At 41.9% G+C, this 12,077-nt stretch overlaps 1 protein-coding gene and 1 long non-coding RNA gene across 2 annotated transcripts in view; one reads left to right on the top strand and one right to left on the bottom strand.

Moving 5' to 3' along the window:
• Positions 1–10,912, top strand: part of LOC133393526 (uncharacterized) — a 27,100-nt gene extending 16,188 nt beyond the window's left edge. The window contains exons 2-4 of the long non-coding RNA XR_009766232.1: positions 10,311–10,435; positions 10,508–10,549; positions 10,640–10,912. This is a non-coding gene — a long non-coding RNA (uncharacterized LOC133393526). The remainder of the gene's footprint in view (positions 1–10,310; positions 10,436–10,507; positions 10,550–10,639) is intronic.
• The window catches only part of LOC133393521 (uncharacterized), a 3,294-nt gene continuing 264 nt past the window's right edge, over positions 9,048–12,077 (bottom strand). The window contains exons 1-2 of the mRNA XM_061658772.1: positions 11,229–12,077; positions 9,048–11,154 (exon numbers count right to left, since the gene is read on the bottom strand). The exon at positions 11,229–12,077 is cut by the window's right edge and continues 264 nt beyond it. Coding sequence (XP_061514756.1) covers positions 11,149–11,154; positions 11,229–12,077 — 855 coding nt within the window. The 3' untranslated portion in view covers positions 9,048–11,148. The remainder of the gene's footprint in view (positions 11,155–11,228) is intronic.

The raw sequence follows: 12,077 nt of genomic DNA, 5'->3' as shown, positions 1-12,077 counted from the left end.
GCGTCGTTGATGAAAAGAAGGAACAGCAAAGGACCCAGGTTGCTGCCCTGCGGGACTCCAGAAGATGCATGTACTGGACTTGACATGTACGGGCCTAACTTCACAGAATATTGACGATCTGTAAGGTACGATCTAAGCCACATTATCATAGGGTTTGGGAGACCAAGTAAGTCGAGTTTCGCTAGCAAGATGGAGTGCGATACACTGTCGAATGCTGCCTTGATATCCGTATAAATAGCATCTAGTTGTAAACCGTTATCGATAGATTTATGGCATTTGCTAACAAATTCTAGTAGATTAGTCGTTGTAGATCGCCTGGGTACAAAACCATGTTGATTCACACTAATATAGTTGCAGGCCGAGGCCAACAATGGCTCGTAGATTAGCATTTCGAACACCTTTGCACACACGCTGAGTGAGGTTATGCCACGATAGTTTACAGCATCATTCTTACAGCCCTTCTTGTAGATGGGTGTCATCCAGGAAGATTTCCAAGTGGCAGGAAAGGTTCCACACCTCAGGGACTCCTTAAAAATCTTCATCAGCGAGGGAGCAAGCGCAGAAGCACACCACTTTAGGATAACAGCCGGTATACCATCTGGGCCAGGGGTATATGAGGATTTGACACGTTTGATGGCAGAGATGATCGTATCGACAGTGATGACTGGTAGCATAGGGAGCAGTGCACCAACAGGTGTGTTAGAGAGAGCATCGGCCACATCTTCTGGACCAGTAGTTTGAGAAGCGAAGTTGTCCTTGAAGCGCAAGGCAAACAATTTACACATTTCTGGCAGGGAACAGGCACTGTCACCGTCATAACGTATAATGCTTGGTAGCCCAGCAGATTTTCGTTTTTTGTCCATATAACTCCAAAAGCGCCTAGGGTACTTGCAGAGGGAACGTGCAGTTTGTTTCAAATAACTTCGGTGACAGGATCTATTGTATCGGCGATAGAGAGAATGAACTCTGTTGTAATAAAGACGTGACGTGCTGTTTCGTTCTGCTCGTTGATCAGAATAGGCTTTTCTTTTTTCTTTTTTTAATGCATTTAGTGTGCGATCAGCCCATGGTGGTCCACGACGAGGAATTTTAACAGGAGTGCATTCACATATAGCAGATCTCATGAACTCACAAAAAGCCTCTGTGGCATCGTCAATGGTTGAATAGTCCGAACAGTTAAAAGAATTGTCAAAAGATAAAATCAATCGCTCCAATTTTGGAAGGTCAACACGAGCATAATTCAGCCTTTTATCAGCATCAATGTAGCGATCGTAACTGGGGCTACGTTGTCCAAGTCAAAGTCAAGCGGAGGGTGGTGTTCGTCGATAGTAGTAAGGGGATATTCACAGACACGTATTGTAGAACATGTAGATGCAGCTGGCCAATTTGCGTAAATTAGGTCAAGTATTCGCCCCGATGAGTTAGTATTGGAGTTAAGCTGGTATAGTCCACTCTGATGCAAACCATCAACGAACTGGACACTGCGCGTGGAGCGTGCATGAGGCTCATAGAAATCAAAAGCAGCTCCATTTTCCTCTGATGCCGATGTCCACGATAGCGTAGACTGGTTGAAATCACCAATAAGCATGAACCTGTCTCTCGGACCAAGAGTAGTGCTGATATTAGCAACGAAGTCGATCAATGCACTTATTTTCTCCTCATTCATGCTTTGGTTAGGAGGCAGGTAGGCAGCGGCAATAAACAAACGGTGGTCGCATAACTGAATACATACGCAAGTGAGTTCTAACAGTTGCGGCAACGTAGGAAGCACATAAGAGAGGAGAGAAACGTTGCATGCAATTAAAACACCACCCCCACGAGAGTGAGAGCTGTTAGTGGCATCCCGGTCGCATCGGTAAACACGATACTCATCTCCTAGGAGGAGAGCGGTGGGAATACAGGGATCGAGCCAAGTTTCAGTGAGTACCAATACATCGTATTCCGTCTCAAGAACCGACAAACGGAACTCATCGGCTTTAGAACGCAGGCCACGCACATTCTGATAGTACACAGTGATACAAGCCGCTCGATCAGTGGGTGCTTGTTGCATAGTGTTAGTAGGCGCTGTGGTGTTGCAATTGAGCGAGCTTATCGTAGAAGGTGAGTGTATTGTGTTTGTTGTCGAAATATTTGCTCGAGCCGTATGCGCAAAATATGGGTGCGCTGCTGTAGTGCGGTTACTTCGGAAAAAATTGAACCAGTGTAGTTTGAAGTGTTTTTGAACGTGACGTGGACGGAAGAGTGGGTGAAGGGAGAGTGCAGTTCATATCGGTTGGTGATTGTTCGGTTTGTGTTCGTGCGGGTTCATGGATATGTGCAGGTGAGTACGGATTATTGTGGGGATTATTGCGTTGGGTACAAGGCTGCTGTGGTGCCGGTGAGTGCTGAGTGCGAGGCTGTAGTGGTGCCGGTGTCTGCTGATTACGGGGTTGTTGCGGTATCGGTGTGTAAGTGTTCGTGTGTTGTGTTCGTGAATGTAGATATCGCGGCGGGAGCGAGATGAACTCACGCACACCGAGCCCGACCGGCCAGGAGGCTGCGTTAAGTGCCTTACTACGAAGGGCAGCAGGGATTCTGACCTTGAACGATACAGCACTCAATGGGCTAGGAACCGTTCCTGCTTTTAGCAGACTAAAAGCAATTGCGTCTGTAGTGTCCAACTGCAAACACACCAACGAGACAACTTGCTCTATGGTGACGGACGCAGCCAACCTTGAAAGATGCAGCCACAAATAATCGGTTCTTGGTGTCTGTGAAACAGTTGGTATTGAAGCGGAGGTTGTATTAGTACCTGTGATTATTGGTGGTAGTGAAGGACGATCGATCCGGTGAGTGTTGTTTGTATTTGTGACGTTTGAGATTGCTGCACTGTCAACAAACACGGCATCTGAGGATGCAACTGCATCACGAAATAATCTACGTCTTTTTCCGTTTGGTAGTGCATCTGGGAGCAATTGATTGCTATGTTGCAAGGATGCCGAATGGGCCGTGGCGATTCCGGCAAAGCCATCCCGAATCTCCTGTATTACCGGTGGGACCAAGCTAGCCTTCATGGCATCAACAGCAGCTGTGAGGGCTGCCTGAAACCCAACCTGCATACCCATGCCCTTGATCGCCTTGCTACGCGGATTCCCGATGGCGTTAGTACACCCAATGCAACTCCAGTGCAGGGAGGCCATCCGTTTCACTTCGTCGATGACCGATACAGGCACCTTAGTGCACGCCAGATGGTATGTACCCTCACAATATAGGCACGTAATTGACCCTTCAACCGGGCCCGGTGCTTCCGAACATGCATAACACACATCCTCCATTTTAGGTGCCACTGCAGATGAACGTCGAAGGAGCCACAAATAAAATTCAAATATATCGCGAACACGGTGGTTCTCGTCAGGAACACGATGGCAGGGTCACGAGACTACACTTATGGACACAATAAAACCCGTGTTGATTATAGCAAAACCAGAATACACCAATAAAACAGCGGATAAATGCGGAGCGATAGCAGTAGACACGCTATGTTGACAACTGTCAAAACTGAAGTTTGAGTATTGTCGAATACGATGAAAAAACACAAGATGAAACACTTAATCGAACTGATGCCGCAGCTTATGCCGATGCGGAAACAATACCAGAAAGGGAACAGCCGGGAACACAGCCATATTCCTTCAGGGACATCGAAGAAGGGATTGAGGCGTTCAGTGCTGGTTCCACCCAAGATATTCATCGATGGTTGAAACATTTCGAGGAAATTAGTACGATGGCAGGCTGGAGTGATGAACAAAAACTTATAATGTGTCGCAAGAAGCTTACGGGTGTGGCTCGTAGTTTCTTAGGAACTCTTGTGGGTATGACGACGTTCCAAAAGCTGCGCCAAGCACTGATCAACGAGTTTGGACGTAAAATGCGGGCGAGTGACGTCCATCGGTTGTTGTCAACACGACGTAAGAGAAAAGAAGAGTCTGCTTTAGAGTTTGTTTACTCGATGCAGGAATTGGCAAACCAAATAAAGTTGGACGAAGCAAGTTTGATCGAGTACATTGCGGATGGGTTCACGGAAGAAGAAAATCAGCGTGTATTGTTTTATGCGTCTCAAAACATTGCTATGCTAAAAGAAAAGATTCGTTTGTTCGAGAGAGCAGCAAGCAAAAGGATCGAACCGGCAAAGCAGGTGTTCAAGAGAAGTGAAGACAATAAGAAGAAGCGCTTTTGTTATAATTGTGGTGACGCCGGACACGAAGCATAAAAGTGTCCATGGAACAAAAGTGGTCCGAGATGTTTTGAGTGTAACGGATTTGGACATCGTGCAAAGGAATGCAAAACAAAGAGGCCAGCAATTCCAGCAACGCCAAACACGTTTGGTAACAAAGGAGCCTGTTTCAAGTGTGGTCGTATGGGACACCAGGCAAAGAATTGTGACAATAACTTTGCTGTGCTTCAATCACAATTGGTAACAAAACAGAAATTACCAGTGAAGAGCGTATCAGTGTACGGAAAGGAGTTTGAAGCATTGTTGGACACGGGAAGTGAAGTTTCACTAATAATAAGTAATGCGTTTGAGGAACTTCCATCAAATCGCAAGGTTTGGTCCAATTCGGAGAGAACACTAAAAGGTTTGGGTGGACATTTGCGGAATGGTCTCAAAGAAACCCAGGTCCCCATCGTGATAGATGGCTTAACATACGAAATCCAACTTATTGTTGTGCCTGAGGGAGCAATAAACGCACAATTGATCATTGGCATGGATTTTTTGGAGACGGTGGAGTTTACGATCAACAACAGTGCGATCACGATAGCACCAAAACAATCTAATGAGTCAGACGTTGCGTGGATTCAGAATATTAGAGATGAAAGTGAAAGCTATCAGGTGCATCCGAAGTTTAAACAGGTGGTTAGTGAAATGGTAGTAGAAATGCAGCAGAAAAACAGCGATCGCTTGACCAACAGTGATAATCTAAAAGAGTGTCCAGTGCAGTTAAAAATAACATTGAATGACATAGCAACACCGTTTAGGCATACTCCCAGTCGTTTGCCTGATATGGAAAACGAAATAGTGAACAAACAGGTGGCAGAGTGGTAGGAAAAAGGAATTATTCAGCCGTCAAACTCCGATTATGCTAGCCGTGTTGTGCTGGTTAAGAAAAAGGACGGATCTAGCAGAATGTGTATAGATTATCGGCAATTGAATACCATGGTGTTAAAAGACGCTTTTCCAGTGCCTGTAATAGATGAAGTGTTAGAAAAGCTGCAGAGTGCGAAATACTTTTCGGTGATGGATCTAGAAAATGGTTTCTTTCATGTTCCTATCGAGCCCAGTAGCCGTAAATTCACAGCGTTTGTGACGAAAACAGGGCTGTATGAATTTTTACGTGCACCGTTTGGTTTTTGCAATTCGCCAGCTGTTTTCATACGTTATGTGAACTATGTGTTTCAACCGCTTTTGAATAGTGATGTGATGAACCTCTATATGGATGATATTATAGTGCATGGTGTTACAGCCGAAGAGTGCCTAGAGAAAATGAAGAAAGTGTTTGAAAAATTGGTGGAGTATGGATTGCACATTAAATTGAAGAAGTGTCAGTTTTTACAAACTTCCATCTCGTTTCTTGGTCATTTTGTGGAAAATGGAACCATATCACCCGGGCAAGAGAAAGTGGTAGCGATAACAAAATTTAAAGAACCTTCTGATGTCAAGGCGGTGCAATCATTTCTAGGGCTGACAGGATTTTTTCGAAAGTTTGTTAAACAATATTCTGTGGTAGCGAAACCGTTGACCGACTTGTTACGTAAAGATGTGAAATTTGAAATGGGTGAGTCTGAAGTTAGTGCATTTAGAGCGTTGAAGGAAGTGTTGGTGAAGGAACCGATCCTAGTGTTGTACAATAGGGAAGCTTATACAGAACTGCATACGGATGCGTCCAAGAACGGGTTCGGAGCTGTGCTACTTCAGCAATTCAGTGGAAAGATGCATCCAGTTTTCTTTTGGAGCAAGAAGACCACGGAGGGAGAATCGAAGTTTCACAGTTATATATTGGAAGCAAAAGCAGTGTATCTGGCAGTGAAAAAGTTTAGGCATTATCTTTTGGGAATACAATTTAAGTTGGTAACAGATTGTATTGCTTTTAAGCAAACATTGCAGAAAAGGGATGTGCCTCGTGAAGTGTCGGCTTGGGTCATGTTTCTGCAGGACTTTTCTTACGTAGCCGAGCATCGTCCAGGGCGTAATCTGCAACACGTAGATTGTTTGAGCAGATACCCGAATGAAGTGTTACATATTGTGAGTGAAGCGATCTATCGTATTAAAACTGCTCAACAGCACGATTGTGGGCTTAGAGCCATCGTGGAAATGCTTTCTAAAGGACCATACGATGATTTTGTAATGAAAAGTGGAGTGCTTTACAAAGTGTGTTATGGAAATGAGCTACTTGTAGTTCCACGAAGTATGGAGAAAGAGATTATTCACGACGCGCATAATGATGGTCATTTCTCCGTGAAAGGTACGACACATGCCATCAAACAGAAGTATTGGATACTTCATCTCGAACGAAAGGTGGCGCAAGTAGTGAATAGTTGTGTGAAGTGCATTATGTTCAACAAGAAGCTTGGTCACAAGGAGGGCTTTCAGAACTGCATCGACAAAGGAGATACACCACTGCATACCCTGCATATGGATCACGTCGGACCAATGGACGCGACAGCGAAGCAGTATAAGTACGTGCTAACGGTAGTGGACGGAATTCGAAATTCGTTTGGCTCTTCCCTACAAAGACGACCAGCGGAGAGGAAACGTTGCGGAAGCTGGAGGTATGGTCATCGATCTTCGGCAACCCGGCGCGCGTCATCAGTGATCGGGGTTCGGCATTTACATCGCAGATATTCAGCGAGCATCTGAAGAAAAATGGTATCGATCATGTCGTGAGTACTACTGGGGTACCAAGAGGTAACGGGCAAGCGGAGAGGGTTAACCGAATTGTTCTAACTATTTTGTCAAAGCTATCATCTGACGATCCCGCGAAATGGTTTAAAAATATAAATAAAGTGCAACAGGCTATTAACGCACATAGCCACGCATCAACGGGACGGTCACCATTTCAGCTGATGTTTGGGATACAAATGAGGAATAAGGCGAGTGATCAATTAATAGAATTGTTAAATGATGAGTTATATGAGGAATTTGATGAAGATAGGAAAAGAATGAGACTCGAGGCGAAAAACGCGATTATAAAAGCTCAACAACAGTATAAAAGACAATATGATAAAAAGCGCAAACCGGAAAGGGGTTATAGTATAGGAGACTTAGTAGCTATCCGTAGGACTCAATTTGTAGCGGGACGGAAACTTGCGAGTGAATATATCGGGCCTTATGAGGTAGTTCAGGTGAATCGAAATGGGCGGTACAAAGTCAGGAAAGTGGGTAACGCGGAGGGTGCGAACGTAACGACGTCTAGCGATGATTATATGAAGCCTTGAGCATTTGCGGTAGGGATAGACGACATAGATTCAGAGCTAGAAGAGGGAGAAGAAGAAGGAACTTCCGAGACGGAAGAAACATCAGGAGGGCCGAATGTGAATTGAAAAATGGGTTCGACAACCCTGATGGAATAATGAACTATAAAACGAGAGAATTCGGGAAGCAAGGGACAGTCGATGTTCAACCTTTGTAGAAAGCACGTCAATAAAGAGAATTTACATATATATATATATATATATATATATATATATATATATATATATATATATATATATATATATATATATATATATATATTGTAAACTAAGGTTTTATTCCAAACGAGTTTTTTTACGGAGCAAGGTTTTTCCGACTTGTTTATTTGTGATTCCGTTTTCGAATGACAGACGTTGTCATATCCTTTTGACAGTTAAGGATAAGGTATACATACATTTTGAGGTGAGGTTGACCAAGGTTCATATTTATGATACGTCTACAGCTCGGCCTTTCCTGACTTCATTAATTGCCCTCAATTCCTATGCTATTAGTGTTGCCCAAGATTGTTTGTAAAGAGTCAATCGCCACCAGGGAGAGGGACTATCCATCGTCTTATTTTATCAGCTTCCAAAATTCCGTCATAAGCTATTTGAGTCATTTGACACCCATCAATGTCACGGACGACGTACCGATCGTTTGGAAGTATTTTGTGTATAACATAGGGGCCCTTGTATCGAGCAACAAATTTTTTGTTTGAATTGACGGTGTTATCTATATTGCGTATGACCACAAATTCCCCTTCAGTAAACACAGGTGCTGGTTTAGATTTGATAGCATGTTGTCGTTCATTAATCCCTTGATGCTTGGTAATATTATTCGATGCTATGGTTCGTATTGTATTGAAATCCCTAGGTGAAGCTTGATTTTGATCATTTAGGTATTCTGTCAGTTCATCTAGTATCGGTCCTCGTTGTTCTGTTCCAAATAAAAGTACAGATGGAGAGAAGTGAGTAGATGCGTGAATTGTATTATTGAGCGCATATTCAACCGATGGAATTTGAACTGTCCAATCAGCATGATTAGTCGGATTCGTAAGTTTGCTTAAAATAGGTCGTAGGACGCGGTTGACCCGTTCTACTTGCCCATTTGCCTGAGGTGATCCTGTTGCGTTTAGTATATGTGTAATTCCTCGAGATGATACAAAATTTGAAAAATCATCGGACGTAAAACATGTTGCTCTATCGCTAATTATTCGCTTAGGGCGACTGTAATATGACATGTATAATTTAAGAGCATTGCACACTTCACGGGTGCTTGTAGATATTGTTGGGTATAACTTTGTAAACTTTGTGAAACTATCTATTACTACTAGCAAATGTTTCTTCTTTGAATCTATTGAAGGAAGAGGACCTATGAAATCGATATGTAATGTATCAAAGGGATTGGCAATTTTAGGTATAGTGTATAAGTTTTTATGATTAGTTTTCACGGGGGCGGAATATATTACACATTTCATACAGTTTTTAATGTAATTGTGAATTCTAGTTTTCATTTGTGGAAAATAATAATTCTTATTGATTTGTAAATAGCATTTATCGACTGCCAGATGTCCTATTTTTTCGTGAATATATCGAATTACATTGTTAATCATTTCTGATGGTACATAGAATTTAAATCGACCTGGTGAAGACTGTTTGTATACTACTCCATCACGAAGAGTGAAATCACTTACTGACCTAGACTGTAGTTCAGTTTTTATTTTTTGAATATTTACATCACGAGCTTGTGCAATCCGTAATTGGAAATCTATATCCAGATCATCTATCACTGCTACGTGTTCTATTCGACTTAATGCATCTACATGAGGCATAGATGATCCAGGCCTATGTTGCATTGAATAGTCATAATTTTCTAGGAATAATGACCAACGAGCGATTTTTGCTGATAAATTGCGGTTTTGCAGTGTTTGGACCAATGAGTTACAATCTGTCACTATTTTTATGGGAATGCCATGGACGTAAGTGTGAAATCTTTTGAGTGCGTAAATTACTGAAAGTGTCTCCAGCTCATAACTATGTAATTTGGATTCATCGTCCGATGTTGTTTTTGAAAAGTAAGCAATTGGGTGAAACTTATCATCATCTTGTTTTTGTAGTAAAACCGATCCAAAACCAGTAGAACTTGCATCGCAATGTAGTTCGGTTTCTCTACTAGGGTCGTAAATTGACAGCACAGGTGATTGAATAAGTTTATTTCGTAAAGTTTCGAATGATTGAATGCATTCATTAGTAAACTCAAATGGTACTTTTTCTTTTAATAAGTTTGTTAGTGGTTTTGCAATACTTGAAAAAGATGGAACGAACCGCCGAAAAAATGAAAATAAGCCTAAGCACTGTTGAACTTGTTTCTTGCTACGAGGAAAGGGGTAGTTTTTAATTGATTTAATATGATGTTCACTCGGACGTATTCCTAAACAGTTTGCATTGTAACCAAGGTATTCTAATTCCCTTTGGGCAAATTTGCATTTGTCCAGTCGTAACTCCAAACCATTTTTGCGTATCGCGTTTAACACTTGTCCGATCAGTTCAAGATGTTGGTCAAAATCTTTTGAAGCAATCAAAATGTCGTCTATATACACTACCAATTCCCCTCGTTCAATAAATTCTCTAAGTACCGAATTAATAAAGCGTTGGAACTCAGCCGGAGCATTTTTCAATCCGAAGGGCATGCGGGTATATTCATACTGCCCATCAGGTGTAACAAACGCCGTACATTTAATCGATTCTTCATCCATAACTAACTGATGAAATCCGCTTTTGAGGTCTAGTAACGTAAAGTATTGTTTATGTCCCAAATGTTCTAGGCAGGTGTCTATAAGAGGCAATGGAAAATTATCACGAACTGTTACTTTATTTAATGGTCTGTAATCAACACATTTTCTAACTTCGCCATTTTTCTTTCGAACCAGGACTAAGGCAGACGCGTATGGTGAGTTACTTGGGCGTATGATATTTTTTTCTAGCAGGTCCTTTACTATTACTTTTACTTTTTCTCTTTCAGCAAATGACAACCGTCTTGGTTTGGTAGAAATAGGAGTGTCATGTAAGAGATTTATTTTCATAGTATAAGTTGAGGGTACGATTTCATTTGTAGGAAACTCTAAATAATTTTTTGTTATCGATTCAATTACAGCTTCACTTTGGTATTTTGTAAGGTTTTTACCAATATCAATGGGATTTGTTTGATCAACAACATCTATCATACACAAAGAAGAAAATGTATCGGTAAACACATCGATCGACTCATGAGCTAAAGCAGAAAATGAGCAATCTCCCTCCCGACGTGCGACTGACCTCTTTACAATGTCAAGTGTATGGAGCTTTTGATATAAATTCGTTTTTATTAAAGGCAGCTTTTTCATATTATTCATGTTCAATAAAGTGTTTATAAAGTACGTATTTTGTATCTGATTGAGTTGAATATTTAACTTGGATAATGCATCTCTACCAAGAATCATTGGCCATTCCATGTATATTTTTGGAAGGACGATAAAGGTGTGACGTATCGTGGTCTTGGCAAGTTGTACTCGCATCTCCACAAATCCTAACGTTAATAAATTTGGGCCTCCTATTCCTCGCAACATGGACGTCCTAGGTTCTCCAACAAGAGATTTAGGGAGAACGTTTTCATTAACGAAGCTTTTAGGGCTACCAGTATCCAAAAGAGAAACTAATTTTAGTGATTTGCTCCATACATCTTGACTCTTATAGGCAACACTTACCTCTTGGTTGGCGTTAAGAGTAAAAACTGGTTCCGTTACAGGCGTTGTTTCTAGATGTTCAGGACCATTTGTAGTAACGGCAATCTGCTGAACCCGTTGAGGACAATTTCGATAGACATGATCAGTCTGACCGCACTTGAAACAGGACCCCGGAAGTCGAATCGGCATGCGGCAGAAGTTTTCCGAATGTCCATATTTCCGGCAATTAAGGCATCTGGGAGTCGACTGGTTTGGTTCAGCTCGCGCAATCTGGACTCGTGGTTGTTGAACAGACGATTTCTGGACCGTTGTCTGTACACGTGTTCGTATATATTCATACTCTTTCAATAGAGGTTTCAGCGTCTCGATCGATTTTGCCATGAATCGCATGGATGCAGTATGTATGGGGTCACCGAGACCGTCAATGATGATATGCACCAGTTTGTTTTCCGGAATTGAAGCTGCCGCTGCAATGTGTTGCATGTCTAACAAATATCTAAGCGTTGTTTCGTTAGCGTTCAGATGGCGTGCTCTAAGATTTTTATAGATGACTTCTTTAGAAGGCTTGTTGTTAAATTCTTTTAGCAATTCGCCCTTCAACTCCTCGTAATTTTTTGATTTAGTAGTTTGCGCCAATAAAACAGCTGTGCTCGTTAACGATCGACGCAAAAGCGGCAGTTTTTGAGGCTCTGGGACGTTTGTCATAACGAAAATGTCCTCAAGGGAACGAATCCAAGCACACACATCTTCATCGCCTTCTCCGGTGAACTTTGGCACTATTGTTTCTATATATTGAATAGTATTCATTGATATTGGTTTAAAGTGAGTTGGTTGAAGCTCAGCTATTTCTTCTTCTAAAGATAAAAGTTT

The sequence above is a fragment of the Anopheles gambiae genome, chromosome 3 (assembly GCF_943734735.2).
Source record: "Anopheles gambiae chromosome 3, idAnoGambNW_F1_1, whole genome shotgun sequence".
Taxonomy (NCBI): Eukaryota; Metazoa; Arthropoda; class Insecta; order Diptera; family Culicidae; genus Anopheles; species Anopheles gambiae.
The sequence above is the reverse complement of the archived record's forward strand: the minus strand, read 5'-3'. Positions and strand labels throughout refer to the sequence as shown.